The sequence below is a fragment of the Microtus oregoni genome, unplaced genomic scaffold (assembly GCF_018167655.1).
Source record: "Microtus oregoni isolate MIOR12 unplaced genomic scaffold, Mior012 000046F_ref0000063, whole genome shotgun sequence".
Taxonomy (NCBI): domain Eukaryota; kingdom Metazoa; phylum Chordata; class Mammalia; order Rodentia; family Cricetidae; genus Microtus; species Microtus oregoni.
In genome coordinates, this window is record NW_024543220.1 from 12621365 (window position 1) to 12643603 (window position 22239).

The 22239-nt window shown below is 57.9% G+C and overlaps 2 protein-coding genes across 3 annotated transcripts in view; both read right to left on the reverse strand.

Moving 5' to 3' along the window:
* Grm4 (glutamate metabotropic receptor 4) overlaps positions 1-8343 on the reverse strand; it is a 77537-nt gene extending 69194 nt beyond the window's left edge. For both annotated transcript variants that reach the window (XM_041634826.1, XM_041634825.1), the window contains exon 1: positions 7819-8343. In XM_041634826.1, coding sequence (XP_041490760.1) covers positions 7819-8337 — 519 coding nt within the window. In that variant the 5' untranslated portion in view covers positions 8338-8343. The remainder of the gene's footprint in view (positions 1-7818) is intronic.
* A 221-nt stretch (positions 8344-8564) lies between these two features.
* On the reverse strand, positions 8565-20061 carry LOC121435713 (translation initiation factor IF-2-like). Its single transcript, XM_041635177.1, has 3 exons — positions 20012-20061; positions 19251-19933; positions 8565-8703 (listed from the first exon to the last, which is right to left on the reverse strand). Exons 1-3 carry the CDS (start codon positions 20059-20061, stop codon positions 8669-8671), a joined length of 768 nt encoding a protein of 255 aa, XP_041491111.1. The 3' UTR covers positions 8565-8668.
* Between the last annotated feature and the right edge of the window lie 2178 nt (positions 20062-22239).

Here is a 22239-nt window from a genome sequence, read left to right on the forward strand (position 1 = left end):
CTTACAGGAGCCTCCGGACACCAATGGTCACCAGCCTTCCCTGAACCTCATCCTCCCCTGCCCTCCCCTGCAGCCCAGGCATCCACTCTAGTGGTTTGAATGAGATCTTCCCCATAGGCTCATACATTTGAATGCTTGGTCCCCAGGCAGCGGAACTGTTTGGGAAGGATTAAGAGGTGTGGCCTTGTTGGAGATGTGTCACTGGGGGAGGGGGGCGACTCTGCGGCTTCACACTTGCCCCTTCAGCTGTGGATCGATGTGGACTCTCAGCTCCCGCCTGCTGCCATGCTTCCTGCAATGATGGTCATGGCCTCACCTCTAAAACTGTGAGGAAGCCCCCAGGTAAACGCTTTCTTTTACAAGCTGCCTTGGCCATGCTGTCTTTTCATTGCAACAGAAAAGTAAGACATCCAGAAACCTGTTCTCGGGACACCAGCATTCCAGACCCCGTTAAGAGCTCTGGGCACACACTGCAGGTTCTGCCAGCGAGTCACCCACACCCACTTCGGGGGCAGGAGATGGTGGGGAGGGGGCTGAGCTGGGCCCAGGTGCCCAGAGCATACTCAGGCTCTCCAGGTCACCTGTGTGACACTGAGCACACTCTTTAGTTGTCCACACATCTGTAAAAGGAGGTTAGCCCCTGAGCGCCTGCTTCTGGGGGACTGGGTGGTGACCACAGAGAAGGCCAGGTTGAGGCTGGTGTGCCTGCCTCTCGGAGCTCCTTTTCTTTATCTCAGTCACCCTGAGCTATGATGGACAGAGCAAACCCTAACGAAACCCATCTCTACAAAGACAAGGACAAGGAGTTGGGTGGGACACGAAGAGCATAGAGGGAGTGTTGGGGGAGGAACACAGCCAGATGGTGACCCTGGTGTGATGCACTGTGAGGTGACCTCAGCTACCCCCTCCCCATGCAGGAACTTCCAGGGGAGTTACTCAGACCTCAGCTGAACTCAGACCTCCCCTCCCTCCAGGAGCCCTGCAGTTCGACAGTGGGACCTCAGCAGCTCTGAAGCTGTAGGTCAGGAGCAGGAAGCGGCAGCTGTGGCTGTGTCCCACCGACTTTGTCACGTCATGACATGTTGTATTTGGGGGTTCCAGGTATACCCAAGCTTTGGACATGGTAACACAGCAGAGCACATACGATAACTAGGCAATTGAGGTTTTTGTTTTTTAAGCCTCAATTTTGCTGTTGTTGTTGTTGTTTTTTCAAGACAGGGTTTTCTGTGTAGCCTTGGCTCTCCTGAAACTCACCAGGCTGGCCTCGAACTCACAGAGATCAAGCCTCATAATTAAAAAAAAAAAAGTTACATTATTTTGTGTGTCTGTGTGTGTGTTTATGTGTATGTGTGGTAGTGTGTATACATCACAGTTCATGGGACTCAGTTCTCTCCTTCTACCATATGGTCCCTGGGGATTGAACTCTAGCAATCTGGCTTAGCAACAGGTGCCTCTACACCCACTGAGCCATCCCACTGACCCAAAATACCATAATTTTAACAATATATTTTTATTACTTATTTATATCTCTCTGGGGCTGGAGAGATGGCTCAGCGGTTAAGAGCACTGACTGCTCTTCCAAAGGTCCTGAGTTCAATTCTCAGCAACCACATGGTGGCTCACAACCATCTGTAATGAGGTCTGGTGCCCTCTTCTGGCCTGCAGGCATATACACAAACTGAATATTGTATACATAATAAATAAATAAATATTATTTATATCTCTCTGTGTGCGTGTGTGTGTATGTGTGTGCATGCGTGCCCACAGAGTTCAGAAGAGGGCAACCGAGTCTCCTGAAGTGGTGAGCCTGTGATTCTGAGCCCCCTGATGTGGGTGCTGGGAACTGAGCCTGGTCCTCTGCAGGAGCAGCAAATGTTCTTGTGCCTGAGCCGTCTCTCCAGCTCCTTGAGGAACGTGTTACTCTAATTATTCTTTATCAATAAAAATTCAGGAGTCAGACACTGGGGTAAGAACCTGAAAGATCAGAGAAGCAGAGACCTTCCTCCAAACAGAGCCAGATCCCTCTCCGCCCCACCTTTCTACTTCCTGTCCTATCTATTCTGAGTCTTCTAAAACCCCTGTGGTTCATTTTGGTTGGTTAGTGACTAACTCCACCCTCTGACTCCAAGCAAGTTTTATTTGTCAGAACACAAGCAAAATATCACACAGCAGCCCCTCAAGATGTTTAAGTAAGTTTATGACTTTGTGTTCAGCTGTATTTGTACCTGTTCTGGGGTCCATGCAGCCTCAGGCCTGGACGAGACACGTCTGAGCATAAGGACCTTCTGTAACTCAGACCATATGAAAGCAGGAGCAGGCCAGATAGGGGTCTGGTCTAGAAAGGGAGCCAAGGGGAGAGCAGACAGACAGGTCCGTACGCATGCACATGACCCCGACGGTGACGGCAAGGAGTACCATGAAGAGAAAGTGAGGTCAGGTGGGAGAGGAGCCTCAAACTGAGGGCTGCAGGAGAAAGAGCCAGCTGGGCACTCAGGAGGCCGAGACAGGCAGATCTCTGTGAGCTCGAGGCTAGCCTGGGCTACAGAGAGGGACCCTGTCTAAATAAATAGAGAGAGGATTCCACATAGAGGAGACAATGGGGCCAAAGGCCCTTGGGTTGAAAACCAGTTCAATGTCTTCAGCAATGTGAAGAAAACAGTATGGCTGGTGTGGGGTGCACCCTGTATGGCGGTGTGGGGTGCACCCTTTATGGCTGGTGTGGGGTGCACCCTGTATGACTGGTGTGGGGTGCACCCTGTATGGCGGTGTGGAGTGCATTCCATATGGCTGGTGGGGGGTGCACCCTGTATGGCTGGTGGGGGGTGCACCCTGTATGACTGGTGTGGGGGTGCACCCTGTATGGCTGGTGTGGGGTGCACCCTGTATGACTGGTGTGGGGTGCACCCTGTATGGCGGTGTGGGGTGCACCCTGTATGGCTGGTGTGGGGTGCACCCTGTATGGCTGGTGTAGGGTGCACCCTGTATGGCTGGTGTGGGATGCACCCTATATGACTGGTATGGGGTGCACCCTGTATGGCGGTGTGGAGTGCATTCCATATGGCTGGTGGGGGGTGCACCCTGTATGGCTGGTGGGGGGTGCACCCTGTATGACTGGTGTGGGGTGCACCCTGTATGGCTGGTGGGGGGTGCACCCTGTATGACTGGTGTGGGGTGCACCCTGTATGGCTGGTGTGGGGTGCACCCTGTATGGCTGGTGTGGGGTGCACCCTGTATGACTGGTGTGGGGTGCACCCTGTATGGCGGTGTGGGGTGCACCCTGTATGGCAGTGTGGGGTGCACCCTGTATGGCTGGTGTGGGGTGCACCCTGTATGGCTGTGTGGGGTGCATTCCATATGGCTGGCGTGGGGTGCACCCTGTAGGGCTGGTGTGGGGCGCACCCTGTATGGCTGGTGTGGGGTGCTCTCTGAGAGACAGGATGTAGCTGAGGGTATCAGGTGACACAGGCCTCCAGCAGGACTTGACACTGTTAAGCACAATGGGAAGTCAACACCAGGTTTGAGCAGCTGAGGCAGGGAGGGGGCACAATTTGAGCTCTAGAAAGGTTCTGGGGGCTGGAATGTGGCCTGGGGATGGGGGCTGCCTAGCACTGCAGAAGGAAAGCCCTGCATAAACTGGGCCTGAGGGTGTGTCTTGGGTTTCCACTGCTGTGACCAAAGTGAACTCACACTTTCGGGGAGCACTCCATCACTGAAGGGAGCCAGGGCAGAACCCAAGGCAGGGCCGATGCCAAGGCCGAGGAGGAGAGCTGTGTCCTGGCTGCTCCCATGGTTTGCTCAGTCTGCTTTCTACACACCCAGGACCACCCGCCCAGAGGTGGCTCTGCCCACAGTGGGAGGGGCCCTCCCGAGGGGCCCTCCCACGCCCTCCCACATCAATCAAGAAAATGCCCTATAAACTTGCCCCTGGACCAGTCTGATGGAGGCATTTCCTCAGCTGAGGGTCCTCTTGCCAGACAACTAACTTGTGTCAAGTTAGGGGAAAAAAATGAATAAGTAAAAATAAAAAACCCAGGACTTAGTGATGCCTGTCAGTCCAGCACTGGGGAGGCAGAGGGAAGAGGGTCAGTCTTCATCTACATAGAGTCTGAGGTTGGCCTGAACCATTGGAGACCTTGTTGAAGGGGAGGAGGGAGAGAGAGAGGGAGGGAGGGAGAGAAAGAAAGACAGTTCCAAACACTTAGCAGCCTGTGGAGAAGCATAAGGCAGAGCCAAGCAAGAGGCTGGGAGGGAGGGCAGGAGAGAGGCTGGGAGGGAGGGCAGGGGAGAGGCTGTGCCCAGGATGAGCTCAGAACTAACCCAAGCCGCTGCTCACAAGAAGGAAGGGCCCAGTGCCCATAAGTCCCAGCTTTGGGCCTGGAGGCCGTGTCATGCCTTCCGGGGACACAAATGGCAACGAAGGTTGGGGACTCTCAAAGCTTCTCTCATCCACGACCTGAGACATGGTGAAAACACATGTTTCTTCCACAGGAAATCTGGTCTCAGCTCTGCCACAAAACTTCCAGGAGCCCTGGGCAGAGGCTGAGGGCTGCGCCTTGGCCCTGCTCAACAGCCACAAGCCATGAGGCCACTCACAGCCCCACGTGCCATGGCAGTAGCCTCAAGGCCAGGCTGGGGCACTAGGCCCACCTGGAGCTCTGTCACTACCCATGGTGACACGGCTGCTTCAGCCCCGAGCTCGAGGCCCTCACAGGAAAAAACAAGAAGCCCAGCAGATGGTGGGAACTCTCCGGGATCAGCCTCAAAGGTCACCGTCTGTTGCAGCCTGCCTGCTCCCGGAGGCGCTTGGGCATTGAAGCAGTGTCTCCCGCTGACTTGAGGCCCAGCTCCAAGCTAGGTGTGACATTTCCCGTGGGCTGACTGTGTGCCAGGCCCTGTGCTGACCTTGCTCACACCTCACCTCCTAATTCCATCCACTTGGCTGAGGGGGTCGGGGCAGTTGTCTAGGCACTTTGTAAAGGAAGGGCAGGCTAAGGCCAACCAGCATGCCCAAGTGGTCAGCCCGGCCGGCCCCTCCTCCAGACCTCAACACTCTCCTATGAGAGGATCAGCTCCTCTGAGTTCTCTCCAGGGCACAGGTTGGAGCCTGCACTCTGCTCTGGCCTCCTTCAACAGTGTCTGTCCTCAGAAGATCCTACTGGCTCAGTCAAACTCTGGTGTCAATGGCTGCTTCAGTAAGTGGGGAGGTAATGACTCCGGAGGAACGAGGATTAATGCTAAGGCTTGACCTTGCTTAAGGCTGTCACCATTACATGGTGTCCACAGCCTCTGCCACGTCCTCCTCAGGGGCCTCGGCAAGGTGTCCAAGGGAGAACAGGCCAAACCAAGGCCGACTGAGCAGGATGTAAATGGTTGCTAGGCCTGTGGATCCCCAGAGTCAGGCATCTGCTCCCCAAAGATGGCCAGGCCCCCATCCCACTTCACACCCGTTTGTGTGAGCAAGCCGTCTAGAGGAAGACAGAGATCTGCCCCTGACATCCCATAGCCCCCTCCAGGCACGCTGGCCCCTGGAACTCCGTTCAGAGGGGAGGAAAGCTTTGATCACAGCAACAGAGCCCAGGTCCCCCTGCATCTGGTGGGGAGGCAGAGTCAGACAATGACACCCCCATACACACACAGGGGAACAGATACCCACATGCCCCAGAGCTGGAGGGCCAGCTGGGGCAGTCTGAGCTTGCCCTGCCCACCCGCCCCAAGCTAACCTCCTTGCCTCTGCAAATGGCTTCTGAGTTCCTGGGCCAGCCTCTCAGCTCTGTCAGATTCATTAGCGAAGAAGTCGCTTGTCCCAGCTTGGACCACTGACATCACTAAAAGGGACCCAGGGAACACTGACCACAACCCCTTGCTGCTCCCCTCCCCCACTTCCTCTCTTTCCAGACCAGCAATCAATGCAGCCTGCCCACCTCACAAGGCAGGCGCAGGCCTGGCAGCCAGGCCTCTTCACACCTGACCAGGAACCAAGGTGGCCTGAGCCCTGGCCCCTGTCACACCAACTGTGCCATCCTTGGGCAGAACAGCACAGAAATACCAGCCACCCCCACCTCGGGGAGCCTTGAGCACCTTGTCCCCCAGATATATGTGGTCCTGTGAATGTACTTTGAAGTCTAGCACCCAGATAGACTGTTCTATGGGCTCAGCACACAAAAAGTCGGGAGGCCCTTCTCTCTTGAGCACCAGAAGAGTCTCAGGGTTCCACGCAAGGCTCACTTGCATAGAGTGGGGGCTGGGCCAACATCACTGGGAGCACAGTTGGGTGGCCCAGGCTGCCTCCCTCCCAGGCCTGGCAGGGCCTGAATGACTCAGCTGTCCCAGCCATCAGTGGAACAGGCCTGGGACAACCAGCCCCAGTTTTCCCATTGTCCCCTCTTCTCCCTGAGGCTGGAGGCCTGGGAAGACCCAACCAGGCTGTTCACTCCAACGCAGTACTCTGAGAACCCATGATCAGGATCATGAGGTCCCTAGGGACTCCCTGAAATGTCCCCTGCAGGGACATCGACTCCTTAGAGGTTCCTGCTGTTCCTACACCAGATCAAGTAAAAAGACCCAGGAAAAGGCCATCCTGAGAGCACAGCAGGTGCATACGTGTGTGCACAACACACACTTATGATGGCTGCAGAGGGAGGCAGAGCATGCAGTCTGTAGTGGGGTATCTGAGACCAGTCATGGCTCAATTCTACCCACCAAAAGGGAACTTCCTCTCTCTTCTCCCCTCCTGGAGTACACACAGCACACCATCCCCAGTACTGACGTCTCCTCAGCATTAGACAGATGAGATCCGGGTGAGAGGCACTGGCTTCCTCTCCCCCCACCCTAAGTGGCTGAAACAGCCTTTCCCAGGCCTCAGCAAGCTCTGGAGACCAGGGCAAAGGGACCCAGATGTCAGAGAGGACCAGTGGCCTCTTCTCGTCTCTTCCTTCCCCCTCCCCCTCTCTCCCACCACTCGCACCACAGACCGAGCAAAGGAGGCATGCTCGGGGGTGGGGGGCTGGTGCATAATTATTGGTAAAATGCTCGTAACATTCTCCCTCTCCCCAGTAGCTTTCAGTTGTTTTAGCAGCTTAGCAAGCACTTGGCTCCAATTGAATTGCAAATCAGCAGCTCTTGCCCCGGGAAGAGAAGGAGGGAGGTGGTGGAGGGGGCAGGGAGGGGCTGGGAGGAAGATGAGAAGAACCGTAAAAGAGGAGGGCAGAGGGCAGAGGGGAGGATGGGAGGGAGGCCAAGGTTAGGTTCAGGTAACTAGGCTAAGGTTGACTAGGCCCGCTTCCCCTTCCTCGCTTCATTTCCCCCACCCACCCACAACCCCACCCCCAACGGAAAACCAGGACACTCTTCTCTAGCTGGAACTGAAGGGCGGGCTGGGAGGGCCACCAGGGGCTTCCTCAACTAACCAGAAGAAAACAAATCTTTCTCGGGAATTGCAATTATTTGGAAACAATGTCAAAACAGAAGTCTTGCTTTATTCCCCTGGCAATCTGCAACATTGTGGTTTCCATCCTACATTCTGTCTGTCTGCCCTTCCATCGATCCCCTGTCCTCCATTTGTCTGTCTGCCTCTCTGGTGTCCTTCGCACTTCCAGCCCCACTCCAGATTCAGGGGCTAAAGGTTCAGAGCCCGAGCTGGTGCAGCTTCAGAACCATGGCCAGCGCCGAGCCCCATCCCTCAGCCCCACCCTCACGCCACAGCACGCAAGCTTCAGACACAGGATCAGGCTCCAGAGCCAAGAGGGCTGCCTCCATTCTCAGGTATAGGAGAAGGAAGGAGTCGTGGGCCAGGCACCCTGGGCCGTGGAGGACACTAACCTTGAAAAGGCGGAGGATGTTGGCCACCATGATTGAGACTGAGCTCCCTGAAGCCCCAATGACGCCCACCACGCGCTCAGGCTTGGTGATGATGGGCGGGCCGCCGCTGCCACAGCGGACCTCGGTGCCGTCCTTCTCGATGAGCGCCTGCACGAAGGTCAGTGACTGCTCGAGAGCGTGGGTGTCCCTGGAGCAGGTGTCCAGAATGCGGGCGCCCAGCGTGATGTTGGGCAGCAGGTCCGGGTCATTGTTGATGCGGTCCAGAGCGAAGAGCATGGCCTCCAGCCGGTGAATGCCCTTCTCCTTCTTCAGTTCCCCACAGGCTTTACCCTCAGAGCCTCGGCCGTGGACAGGAAACAAGCCTCCCAGCGTGATGTCCCCGTCAATGCGGATAGAATTCATGTGGGGGTGGCCCTTGGGCTTCCCTAGGGATGAAGGCACCCAGGAGCCATAAAGGCTAAGGAGCAGGCAGAGGGGCAGCCGGGCCCACCACCAGCCCCAGCCTCCCTTCCCAGACATGTCGAGAAGGCCTAGAGACCCATGAAGAGTGGGCCCCACTCCTAGCCCTGGCAGGCCCTGGGTCCCACGACCTGGGTGCGCATGAGCAGGGCAGCTTCAGCAGCAGGGGGGCTGGAGATGGCCAATGGACTGGCCCATCCCAAAGACCTGCCCTCCTCCTCTTTGATACTTGAATGGAGCTCAGTGGCCCACACAGGCCAAATCCCCAGACGACAGAAAGTGGCCGGAGCTACAGGAGATCTCAGATCCTTGTCCCCATGTCCTGCAAGCCAGATTGCCGCGTCTGGCTGTGGAAAGGGAAGTGAGCTCCTATCCTGGCAGGATCTTAGCATCAAGGAGAAAACAGCTCCGACCAGTGCCGCCAACCTGGGAAGAGAGAGAGACTATCAACCCAGACCGAGGAAGGAAGACATTTACTATTCTGATTCCTCATCAGGATCCTGGGAGAGGGAGCCCAGAGGTTATCGCCAAAGACGCCATAAATCTCCACTTGATTTTCATTGCTGCGGCCCAGCTCCTGAGGAAATGCAGAGCTGGAAGCCAAAACTGGGTCATGTTTAAAGACCTTCGCTGGCCAGGACCCATTGCCCTCAGAGGCCAGGCCTCTGAGAAAGTACTCCTAGGGACAGCAAGCATGGCTGGGGAGGAATAGGTTCCTCAGCATGCCCTGGGAAGCTATAGCAAGATACCTATTCTGTCAATTCAACCTCATGACAGGAATGAGGAAACTGGCCAGGCAGTGGTGGTGCACGCCTTTAATCCAAGTACTCTGGAGGCAAAGGCAGGTTAATCTCTGTGAGTTCAAAGCCAGTCTGGTCTACAGAACGAGTTCCATTCCAGGACTGCCTACAAAGCTACAAAGAGAAACTCTGTCTCAAAAAGAAGGAAGAGGAGGAGGAGGAAAGAAAGAGAGACAGAGAGACAGAAAGAAAAAGAGAAAGAAAGAAAGAAAGAAAGAAAGAAAGAAAGAAATTGAGGTCTGATAGAAGTCTGTGCCAAATCCCACAGATCTTTCTCACCTTAGCCCTAAATAAGAAACATGGCAGTTTTGAGGGGACCCAGAGTCCTGGAAGGAAAAGCCAAGACCCCGGGAGGATAGTGGTCTGTCCAAGAAGGCTAGAGTGCTGTCCGGGCCCAGGCCAGGAGCTGCAACTCCAAAGATTGGGAAGAAGGGGGAATCTGGGGTTCAGAGGCAGTCCCCCACTTCAGCCACACAAGTGCCCAAGCAGAGTCAGGGGGTCCCTCCTCCTGTCCCTCTCCCTGCCTGTCTTCTCAGTCCTCCATCTGCTCCAGTGGGGCTCCGGTTGTCATCACTGTTGTTATTGTTGTGCTTAAATATTTATCTGCAGGGTAGAGGAGAAAACATAGCCCTTCCCCATTCTCACAGCTAATTTGGGCTAATTTCCCCTGGGAATTCTGTGCACACCTCCCAGCCTTCCCCCTAAAGCCAGCAGCCTTCCCCTTCTACTTCAGGGGCCACCAGGAAAATGGCTGATAGCTGAGTCAGGGCTGGGCTAAGAGGCGACCCCAAGACCCCTTCTCCAAGGGTTTGTCAAGTGAACGCCAGCTAGCTATTTGGCTACTCTGTGCCTCAGTTTCCCATGCACTGGAGGAGGAGCTGGAATCTGGATGGAAAACATCCCCCTAGAAATGGGGTGCTTTCATCAAGGCCCAGCAGGGGTCTGGAAGCCTCCCCTCCCCAACTCACCGGGTTCACCTACTGAAGCCCCTAAGGGAGGTAATGGAAGGATGCAGACCCAATTACAGCCCAGCTTCTGAGCTTCTCTGGCCTTGGGAGCCTCACAGTGAGCGCTGGGGGATAGGACTGAACCCAGGGTCTGGCACAGCTAGGCAAGCTCTCCACCCCTGAGCTATGAGACCAGACCTCAGATCTCCCACTGGCAGTCAAGCCTCTAGCAAGGACTCCACCTAGCGCCACGCTACCAGAGAACTGGTAGCCCAGAGGCATCCCACAACCCTCTCATCAAGACGTGTAGGTCTAGAAATGGACACATAGAGAACCTGGAAGATCCACCTTCTCCAAGACCCAGGGACCCAGGGCTAGAGTCACGGCCGGCATCCTGTTCAGAGGCTATCTCTGTTCAGAGCTGCCACCCCTCACCCCTCACGAGAATGGCTTTATGCTCACTTTCGAGGTGATTGTGGGAATGGCTACATGGGCACTAGGCAGTTCACAAGCAGATGGACAGAGATTGGTGTCAACATGGGGGTCCCAGAACCCTGCCCTGCCCTGCCCTGCCTTGCCAGGTAGACACATCTCCCATGGGTCTCTCTTGGGTTTAGATATGTAAGTGGGGTCAGTGGGGCGAGCTCTAGTCTGGGCACCATGCTGGCCCCTTGGGTAATGACCTGCGTGCCAACAGGGCATGGACATGCCAAGCAACTGCCAAGGGGTTACTGAGCAGTTCAGACAACCACAGGGCAGTGGAGGAGCACGGCACACTGCGCTGCAGTGGGGTGGAACGTTCAGCCCGTCCCACAGAGGGAGCAGCTGTAGACTGAGAGCCACACAGAGCCCAGGAATCCAGAGTGTCTCCGGTCACTCCACTGCTGTGGCGGGCAGTCCCTCAGGCCTGCTGAGTTCACAGCCATTCCCATGAGTGTCACATGGAGGGGGCTCGGCACCCTGAAAGAGTATGAGCCACACCAGGGCCAACTGATGCAGGCACAGCTTCTGACAGTGGCCCTGAACAGGCCTGAAGCCCTTTCCCAGGGCTCACTGCAGTTCCTGGAGGCTCAGCACACCGCCCACATGTGGGAATGATCAGGGCATGAGGGAAGCAGGCCCAACACAAGCAGGGCTAGAATCGGGAGCCCCAAAGGCAACTTCTCCAGCTGCCAGACCTGCCCCATGGGCTCCTTCCTCTCTGGCCATATCAGATCCTCGGGCAGATTGCAGTTCCTGTAAGGGGATTGGTGGACGCACCCCCTTCAGCGTCCACACCATCTTTTGATGCTGTAACAGGAACATGGGGGAAGTAAAAATACCCTGAAAGGAGGCAGAGACATCCCTGGGGACATCTGTCTCCACCTGCAGGGGAAGGGGGATCTTTGAAGTCCATTCTCCAGGCCTTGGACTCTGCACGCACGCGCACGCGCGCACACATACACACACACACACACACACATTTCAAAATAGCCAGGGAAGCTCAAACGGAGCAACAAGGGGCACCTCCCTGCAGAAGGAGCCACTAGGATGGCTGCAAGTCCAGCATCTCCTCCTCTTCCCCTTCTCCCTTCCCACCATCCCTGGCTTAGTCCTCCCTACTCCCTCCCACTGGTTTCAGGGTGGATGGTGGCAGTACTAGAGGAGGAGCAGAGCAGAGAGTCCTCCCCCGTAGAGCACTGGCTCACGGGCCAACGGTTAGGCAGAGAGTCCTCCCCCGTAGAGCACTGGCTCACGGGCCAACGGTCATGCAGAGAGTCCTCCCCCCGTAGAGCACTGGCTCACGGGCCAACGGTCATGCAGAGAGTCCTTCCCCATAGAGCACTGGCTCACGGGCCAACAGTCAGGCAGAGAGTCCTCCCCATAGAGCACTGGCTCACGGGCCAACGGTCAGGCAGAGAGTCCTCCCCATAGAGCACTGGCTCACGGGCCAACGGTCAGGCAGAGAGTCCTCCCCATAGAGCACTGGCTCACGGGCCAACAGTCAGGCAGAGAGTCCTCCCCATAGAGCACTGGCTCACAGGCCAACGGTTAGGCAGAGAGTCCTTCCCCATAGAGCACTGGCTCACGGGCCAACAGTCAGGCAGAGAGTCCTCCCCATAGAGCACTGGCTCACGGGCCAACGGTTAGGCAGAGAGTCCTCCCCATAGAGCACTGGCTCACGGGCCAATGGTCAGGCAGAGAGTCCTCCCCATAGAGCACTGGCTCACGGGCCAACGGTCAGGCAGAGAGTCCTCCCCATAGAGCACTGGCTCACGGGCCAACGGTCAGGCAGAGAGTCCTCCCCATAGAGCACTGCTCACGGGCCAATGGTCAGGCATTTTCCAGAGCAGTCTCTTCAGGGAATGGGGGTGTAGAGGTAACTTGGGGAGGGCTGCACAACAAGAGGGGCGAGGACCAACTGTCTCATCAGCAGCTCAGAGTCCCCTAAAGCAGGTCCATCATGCTGTTCTGATCTCAGTCCTTCCGGCCCAGGCACGGCCCAGTCCAGGAGGAACTGGGGCACAGAGTAACAACCAGGCCAGGAGAACCAGGATTCACCAAAACTCCAGGAGAACCAGGATTCACCAAAACTCCAGGCGTCCTTCACTGAGCTGCCGTTCACTCTTCTAAACCAACCAAACAGAACAAAACCCAAACACCAGACTCGAGGGCAGGAAATGGGGGTAACCGTGTACCTTGTCACAGACAAGCTGAGAATCATTATACTTGATCCTCTGAGGGCTGTGCCCTGGGAAAGATATGGGCACTCAGAGGACCAAGCCATCCCTGGGGTGCCATAGGGAAAACTAGAGGTTTTCCATACCGTCAGCCCTCCTGAGCCTAGCTCCATCACCTCGTGACCTGCCCCACCTTGGATACCTCTGGCTTCCATCCAGCCAGGTGCTCAGAAAGCTAGAGACTGTGAATGGCTGAGCGGGGACCAAACAGACAAAATGAAGGGGAACCAGAGGCCTCTCCCCTCTTGCTGCCTGAGCCTCTCTCCACCACCCAGTAAAAGATCAGCTTGTGAGTCAGTACCCTCCCTAAGGGACATGACCTGTGCCCAGAAACAAGAAGCAGGCCACTCAAAATCTCCCCTGGCCAGCAGTGAGAAAGTCCACAATAACCCTGCCTGTCTGAGAACAGCTTCGCAACCCACCTGGCACACAGCCTCCCACAAGGAGTCTGTGCCTCCATGGCCTCTGCTTCCTGGCATACCAGCCCTATATTCTCAGCATGGTATAAAGAACGGATGCTGTAAAGGGACAAACCCCAGGGGCCTGCACTGCTCCCCAGGGCCCGGCTCTGTATTCACAAGACCCTGTAATACAATAACACCGCTAGTTCTAAAGGTGGATCTTGCGGTGAGTTTTCAGGCTGTAAACAGGACTGACTGGCAAGGCCAAGGCATCGAGGCAACTGGAACTTTCCACCCACCCAGCTGACCGAGATTTATTCTAAAGAGAAACTCTGGGTGCCTCAGCATCCCCACAGCCACAGGCTGGCAACTGGGAGTGTCATGCTGGTGCCCAACTCTAGAAGCCCCCAACCCAAATAGCTGAAGCCCCCAGACTGGGAACCCACCAAGTTCTAAAACAGTCCACACCCGCAGGCACCCATCCATTCAGGTTCTGCAAGAGCACAGGTCTGATCCAGAGGTTGTCGGGAAGCCCGGCAGAAACGTGTGGAAGGAGGTGGAGAGGACACAGGAAGTAACTCCTCAGCTTAACATCGGTGGGAATTCAGAAAAGGAAAACATGGCATCCAAGGTCCTGTACTTCTGCCCTCCCAGAGGCAGCCGGGAGCCCTCCTCCCCCGGGAAATCCTGAAGCAGATATTACAGCCTCGCTCATGCTGAAGCTGATGCTGGGGGTTGTGGCACACTCGGGGCCCATGTGACCAGCTCCTTTACATCTTCTGCGCTTCATCCACGGTTCAGAAGACAAAATAACACGCTCAATCAATGACAGGCAGAGACAGGTCCCCGCCCAGAGTCAGCCATGCAGCTCCACTGAGGCAGAGCCCAGGACAGTCTGCAGCATCGCCTGCCGTCCACAGAGGGGGACTCAGCCCTTCAACCAAACCCTTGGGACCCTCATGTGTGGCCAAGCACAGACTGCGGTCCCCTCTGCCATGACCATCCCATCAGTCAGGGTGCCCTGCCCCGCTAAGACTCAGGCACACATACCTGTGCAGCTGAGTGGAGATGAGGGGGACACAAGAGCCACGTAGCACTGGGGGGGGGGTCAGGGAAGGTACCCACAAGAGCCACACAGCATTGCAGGGGGCCAGGGAAGGTACCTGCAAGAGCCCTTTGGGGAGAGGATCATGGGGGAAGTTTCTCTGAGGAATTGCATTCAAACAGAAAGTAAAACAGGGACAGATTAGACCTGTGGGCTTCTGGAGCAGAAGCCAGGATGGGGACCACAGGGACAAAGGCCCCACGGTTGGTGCTTAGCTTTTTGTCAAGGAAGAGCAAGAGGACACCATGTCCAGAGGACAGGGTGGGAGCAGAGGGATTGCCATGGGGTGGGAGGACATAGTCAGAGAGGGTGACTGGCTAAGGTCAAGTCAGACTCCACGGCTACTGTTCAGACAGAGAAATGGGGGCTTTGAGCCCAGTGACAAGATGAGAAAGAAACCTGAGGCCCAAAAGGACAGCCACCTGTGCAGGCCACAGCTGCCCATATCAGCAGAAAGGGCCATTCCAGTTCAGCGTGTCACCAAAGCTCAGGACATCAGCCATCCGTCCTGCCTACAGTGCCACCTTCTCTGGGGCATCGAAGTCCATGCTGCCTCCTCCACCTTCAGGCCCAGGACCCACTGCCCAGCCCTCTCCTCCCCGTCTCATCTCCCCATCTCCTCGCTAGGGTCCCTAGCCCTCCCTGCACAAGACCCAAGCGCACGGGTGTCTGAGCCGACAGCTGGTGCTGCCGAGGCCCTGACAGTGCCCCCTCCTTGTCCTGTCCTCTCCCTAAACTCAATGCCCCAGGCCCAAGTACTGCCTGGAGCAGGGTGCTCAGCCCAATCTGAATCATCCTGTCGCAGAGCTACAGACATGGCCACATCCAAGAACAAGACTCCATCCCTAGGCCAGCCACACAAAGGCCATGGACCATAAGTGGCCATGCTGATAACTGTGACAGACAGTGCTGGCAGCAGCTGCAGAATTCAGGCTGAGTCCCTGACTCTCATCTCTATGTTTGAACCTAAAGACGGCTCTGCATCCGGGGCAGAGATTTTTGTTTTACCTAGAAGTCCTACCTCAACCAGTAGGTACAAGGGCTGGTTTCTGTCACCTAAGAATGTGAGGAAGTGGCCAGAGAGCCCAGAACTCTGGTCCCATGCCCCCCACACACACACACAACACACACACACACACACACACACACACACTCATGCCTTGGCACAACCCATAGAAGCAGCCGCTGGTTTCTCCTGGCCCCGTAGTTATCACTCTCAGCCCAATGATTGTGGCCTTACCTTCTCCAGGAGAGGAACAGCTTAACTAGACTGTCTCGCTAAGGCCTAAAATGGCACAGGCTGTCATTATGGGCTGTCATTTTCCAATTACTGCAGATATTATCTGCTTTAATTGAACAGGGTCCTGATAATGCCATTATCCTCCAAGTTACCCAATTCATTTAATATCTGCGTGTATACACATATTAACACCTGGCTGCCACCATGAGACTGAGGTGCAGTGACGTTCGTGGGATGACACTTGGATGGGAGGGATCAGCTTTCATTTAGGGTCACTTGTCCTCTCTTCGGTGTGCTGGTGTTACCGAGAAGCCAGAGGACCGGGGCAAGGCAGAGCAGCCTCTCTCGGCCTGCAGCCTCACAGGGCTCAGAGAGGATGGCTGCTTTGGGCTAGCCCAGCAATTGCTTCTCTTGGGGTCCTTTTCACCGCCTTCCCTGCAGGAGCAAAGCTGCTCAGAGAGAGGAACCAGAGCCTGGGGAGGGAGCAAAGGGCGAGGTTGGAGGGAGGTGTTACTGCATAGAGAGCAGGTGCCCAGGACGGGGGAGACAGCCTGCTCTCTGAGGGCCCAGGCAGGGACATCTCCCAGTCCTGCTGTGTGCACAGAGTAGTAGTGATCTATGTTGTCTATGGATGGTGCACATACGCGTGCACACTTGTGCACATATGGAGACCAGACGTGGACGACAGCTGTCTCCCTCAGTTCCTCTCCTCCCTATTCGTTGAGACAGGCTCTTACTCACTGACTAGGAAGCCCATATGGTTAGGCTAGGCTGGCTGAGCCATGACCTGCCTCTGCCTCCCCAGTGCCGGATCACAGGTACATCACCACATGGCTTGCTCACCCAGGTGCCAGCACCCAAACTCAGAACCTGAGGCTTGCCAAATGAGCCATCCTCCTGTTTCCTATCAGTCCATTGCCTGGTGACCCCAGCTGACTAGGGCAGAGCTGGCACTCTTGGGAGTGACAGGAAGCTATTGTCCCCACCCCAAGCTCCTCTGCTTCTTCTCCAGGTGGCACGAGGTGGGCTCAGCAGAAGTGTGCAAACCACCTTCCAGTGGCAGGAGCTGCCAGCCCAGCTGCCCAGTCTCCCAGCAGGGCCTGCCCACTGGAAAGTTGGGTTCTGGGCTGCGAGGAGGAGGACAGCAGGGGTGGGCAGATGTCTTGGGGTGGGTGGTAATTAGGGGCTGCCTGAGCTCCCAGGAAGAGGACAAGCCTGTCAGCTGTAATTACAAGGCTCTGGGGTCCATAGGTTCTGCTCCACGTCTTCCCGGCAGCTGGCCCTGCGGAGGGGTAGGGATGGCCCAGCAGCTGGCCCCTGCGGAGGGGTAGGGATGGCCCAGCAGCCCCAAGGTGGGGCTGTGGAGGCCTCGGGACAGGGACAAAGCTGTGCAGAGCCTTCCAGGCTCTTCTGGCCAGCAAACCATTCAGTCACAGGATGACTGCCAAGCTCCTGGAGACACCATGCCTCCAACAGAAAGATGCAGAAGCCATGATACAGGTCAGAGGAGGGGAGGATCCTCAGCTAGGCCAAGACCAGGATATCTGCCCAGCTCCTGGCCTGTTTCTACAGCCCTTCCTGCTGTTGGTCTGTTCTATGTGAGCCCTCTCTGAACCTGCAGGGAAGTCCACCATTCATGGAATGTCCCTCTAGGCTAACCACTGCCAACTTTCAGGGTGCGGGAGAGACAGGTGAGAAAAATCCAGGAAAATGGTAGCTGTCTTTCCCCAGGGGGCTGGCAGGCATGCAGCTTAGGGCTGAGAAGAGATGAGAGGGCACCATCCCCCAGGGCAAGAATCTGATCAAGGCTGGGGCCTACTTCAGGAAGCAGTCTTCTGCTGAGAACTAATGCCCACAGCCCCCTACAGCCTGCCCAGGGCCTGTCCTGATCCTCTGTGACCCCCCCCACCGCCTGTCCTGGTCCTCTGTGACCCCCCCACCTCCTGTCCTGGTCCTCTGTGACCCCCCCCACCGCCTGTCCTGGTCCTCTGTGACCCCCCACCCCACGGCCTGTCCTGATCCTCTGTGACCCCCCACCCCACGGCCTGTCCTGATCCCCTGTGACCCCCCACCCCACGGCCTGTCCTGATCCTCTGTGACCCCCCACCCACTGCCTGTCCTGGTCCTCTGTAATTCACACACACACACACACACACACACTGCCTGTGCTGGTCCTCTGTGACTCCCCCCACTGCCTGTCCTGATCCTCTGTGACCTCCCACACCATGGCCTGTCCTGATCCTCTGTGACCACCACCCCACGGCCTGTGCTGGTCCTCTGTGACCCCCACCCCACTGCCTGTGCTGGTCCTCTGTGACCCCCCCCCACTTGCCTGTGCTGGTCCTCTATGTCCGCCCCACACACACCCCGCCTGTGTTGGTCCTCTGTAATCCAATTGTCCCCTGCCCCACCTCCCATCTCTGAGCTCCTATAGAAGCCCAGGAAAGCTCCCAAGAGTTCTCGGCTCCTCACCAAAGGCCTGTCACCTCCTCCCGTGCACAGGGGAACTGAGCCCAGGGGAAAGAGGGCCAAGACCAAGACACCCTGAGAGGTAGAGAGCTGGCATGAGAAGGGAGAAGGGAAGTCCTCTCCCCAGGGCTGGTTAGATGTTAGGTTCCGCTGCAGAAACGCTCCAGCGGCCTGAGGTGCTCAGAAGGGACACTCTCAGAGTACTGGCCTGCCTGTCTGCCCTAAGTCCAACATCCAGAGAGAGCGGGTGACTGTGAGCACACATACACACACGCCTGCCGACAGACTCACAGCAGGATGGCTACCACACTGCCACACATGTAACTTGGGGTACCCTAGCCCTGAAAGCCCAGCTCAGAGGATGCCACCAAAAGCCAGTTTTCTCCCTAGTCAGGGGTAGCAGTAGTAAACGAAGCAAGAAGAAACCAGGTGCCCCCTGCAGAAAAGATTGTCTGCAAGTGTCGCCCAGGGCCAGGGGCAGAGGGCGCTCGTCCTTTGGGCTCAGGACTCCCCGCCGCCGTACTGCTGCCCCAGCTCAGCACAAACAGCCTCGCAGCGCGAGGTGCGGGGGCGCAGCGCACAGTCGGGCCTCCACCTCGGCCCCGCCCCCGCGCGGGGAGGGGACACGGCTGCCCGGGCTCGGGGATCCGACCCCGGAGCAGGAACCTCCCCCGCCACACGAGCGCTCACACAGATTCCTTAGAGACTCTCGGTTCACCAGGGTTTCGGGGATGGTATGATTCCAAGTGTTAAGAAAACCTGACCCCAGGTCCCGGAGCTGTGGAGAGACCCCAGACCTGCAGCGCCACCGCAAACCACGGCGGCTGCTTCGGGCGGGAGGTGCTCAGGCTCCAGCCAGTGGCGAAGGTGGTGCCGGGGCTGGCCGCGGTTCAGAGAAGGGAGCCTTAGTGCCGCGCTGGCGCTGCCCTCCGGTCGAGGACCACGGGGCAAAGGCGCACACCCTGGCCCGCGCCCCCACCACCTAGCCTTTCCGCAGAGGGAGCACGCGGGTGTCGCCGTCCCCATCGGGACAACTCCACCTGTCATCAGGGCAGCCCCCACCCCACTTTCCCCAGATCCGCAGACAGCTGTGCCCCATCCCAGAGGGGGCATCGGAGAGGCGGCCCCAGCCCGGAGAGGAGCCCTTGTACCCGGGTCCCGAGCCCTCCTCCTGGAACTAGGGAGCTCGCAGAGGCCACCTCCCCAAATGCTGGGGTCCCCACCGCAGCCCGCGCTCCCGGAGACCGGAGGGCATAGTCCCCTCCGCCCGTTCTCTCGGACCACAACTCACCGCTCATCGGCGAGGTGAACGCGGCGGCCGGGGGTCGGCTGCGCCCGGGAAGCGCAGGGAGGCGGAGGCCAGCCGCTAGCTGCTCTCGGTGCCGGGAGCCCGGGCTAGGGCGGGCGGCGCTGACGCTGCGGACCACGGCGGGCGCGGAGCCGCCGGCAGTCCCGGGCGCGGCGGGGAGGAGCTGGCGGCCGCTTTGGCCGGAGCCCCGGAGCAGCGCGCGGCGTTCGGCGGCAGCTCCCGGGAAGCTGGAGCTGGGAGCGGCCGCCACCGTGCCGCTGCTGCTGCCGCCACTGCCGCCGCCGCCGCCGAGCCCGAGAACGCGGGCGAGGCGGTGCGGGGCGCTGCGTGCGCCGAGGCTCGGGGCTGCGGAGCGAGCGAGCGCAGCCGGCCGGGGTGCAGGCACCTGACGGCAGCAGCGGCGGCAGCGGCGGGGAGAAAATGAGAGTGTGCGAGCCAGGCACGGGGAGCCGGGCGGCGCGGGAGGGGCGCGAGCGCCGGGAGCGCGGGCCGAGGGCCGAGGGGGCCGCACCGCTCCCGGCGCCCACCGCCCTGCCGCACCGCACGCGCGAGCCCAGCCCGCAAGTTTGCGCCGCGAGTGCGGGTAGAGCGCGCCACACTTCCGCCAGCCTTTTAAAGAGCGAGCGCCCGGGTCCTCCCCCCCCCCCCCACCCCGACACACACACCTGCACCTCCACCTCCGGAAGCTGGGACTCGCCACCCCTCCACGCCCGCCCCGCCCGAGGCTCCCGCTCCCACCTCACCCGTTTGTCACCCGCTCCAGGAAGCCTCCCCTCCTACCCCTCAGCCCCATGCGCGCGCCAGCTCACCACCCCCTGCACCCCAAAGACATGGCGGAGACCCCTCCTCACCCCCACAGGTCGAGGGTCAGGGAGCCCAGCTTCCCGGCGCATACCCGGCAAAGTACAGCAGAGCTCAGGGACGTAGAGGGGCGCTACACCCACCCGGTGCGTCACTGGAACCCCCACCCGCAGGGCCGCTTCTCATAGCCGAGCACACACGTGGCATATGCCCCCCTGTGGCATGCTCATTTACACACTCCTGTCACAAGCATGCCGAAGAAGGAAACTGAGGCCCAGAGAGGCGGCTCCTCCTGCCCCAGGTCTCATGGCCTGTGAGCACTCTTAGAACCCCTAGCAATTCTGTGCCCCTAGACCAGGCTAGCAATTCAGGCCCGGACCCACTGAACACGGTGTAACAGGTGGCCTGGAGCTAGCCCCAAGAACAGTCCCTCAGCCCCAGAAGCTGACAGCTGGCTGCCCCCTTTCCCTCTCATGGGCTTTGGTGATCCCGAAAGGGTGCATCAGAGGCCGGCTGAGGAAGCCAGGTACAAACCAAGCAGTCCTGTAGACCGGCAAACGCTGGGCCCAGAGTACAGAGCCGGCTTCCTTGAGAGCCCAGAGAAGTGCCCAGCCTTGTCCTGGGAAGACTGGGGAGAGGGTGGCTAACAGAGCTGGGGAGGGTCAGGGGCCTCCTTCACCCTGGCTCTCATGCAGAGAGCCACCAGGCCTTGGGCATTCGGCTATCCTGGCTGCTGCACCCCTGATTTCCAATGACTCTAGAGGAACGCTAGGGAGTCTTGGGAGAGCAAGGACTGAGTCCCTGTGTTCTGTCTGCTTCCCTCCCTGAGTCCCTACCAGTGCCTGCTCTGCACCTCTGGCTCTGAAGACGATGAAGGCCCATGCTGTATCTGTTAACCATCTTTCACGCAGTGCCTGGCACCGAGCCTGGACCACGGTGAGCTTAGGAGTGTTTGGTGAATGAATAACTATTGGCAAACCGTGTTCTCTCCTTGCTGTCCCAGGTAATGACCCAGCCAGTCTGGAGTCTCTGATGGGAGTGGCCAGATTGTTTATTCATCTATGCTGTGTCTGTGTGTGGCTGACACCGGGGACCCTGCTTCACGGGCAGACACGGACAGAGCCACTGGTGACCTCAGCAGCCTGCATCTCCAACTACAGACGCAAAGGCGGCGGAATTCCTCTGCAGCCAAATGTGCATGGCTGTGGTCTGTGAGGAACTGGAGTCAGGGGCTCCTCCACCCATTGTACCCAGGCACCCGTCTCCAAGCTGTCCCAGCCCTGGGCCCTCCTACAAAGCCAGCATAGAGGGAATTGGCTGCCTCTCTGGGCTCCTGTAAGTGGGAGCCACAGCACTTTCTATGCAGAACATAATCCCCGCCTCCTTTGGTTGGACGGATAGATAGAACTGAAAATAACACAGGCTATGGTTTAATAGACCCAAAACTACTACTCTCAGCCACTCCCTACTCCTGCCCCCAGTGTTGCCTCCTCTCTGGCCATAATTATCCCCCATCCGCCACCAGCTGTGTTGCTAAAGCCTGGGCAGGCTGTGGTTTTTTTCAGAGATTAAAAAAAGAAACAGTTGCTGGCAGTCTGTGGCTGGGCCGGAGGTAGGTCCCCAGCAGAGAGGAGATCTGCCCGGTAGCCATGACACCTCAGATCACCAAAGCCCAGAGCACTCCCCCATCAGACATGGGCCCCAGCTGGCCTGACTGGTTTGGTCATGGAGAGAGACAAACATGCCCTTCAGAGAACTTCCATGGTGGCTTCTGCCAGGAAGCCAGGCACTGTGGAGGAAGTGACCTCCAGTGACCTACGGGCTCTGCTGTACCCACATCTCCAAGCCTGCACTCAAACTGCTGCCCCTGAAGACCAATTACAGACCCTCTGAACCTCAGAGTTGGACCAGACTGGAGAGGAGGGGGACAGGGCTGGGTCGCCTGTACTGAGAGCCACGGGATGTGGAGTTCTCAGCCTTCCTGACATGGTATGACTGGTGGGACTCTGTAGACTGCCGAGTCAAGCCTCATCTTATACCTTTCCAGGTGGCAGTGCCGTCCCTCACCCAGTCTCAGGGCCAGGAAGGGACAAGGTGAGTAACACCAGAGGGCCAGCAATCTGCTCTGAGACATGCCAGCCTCTCGGAATCCTCCAGAGCAGAATAGTCC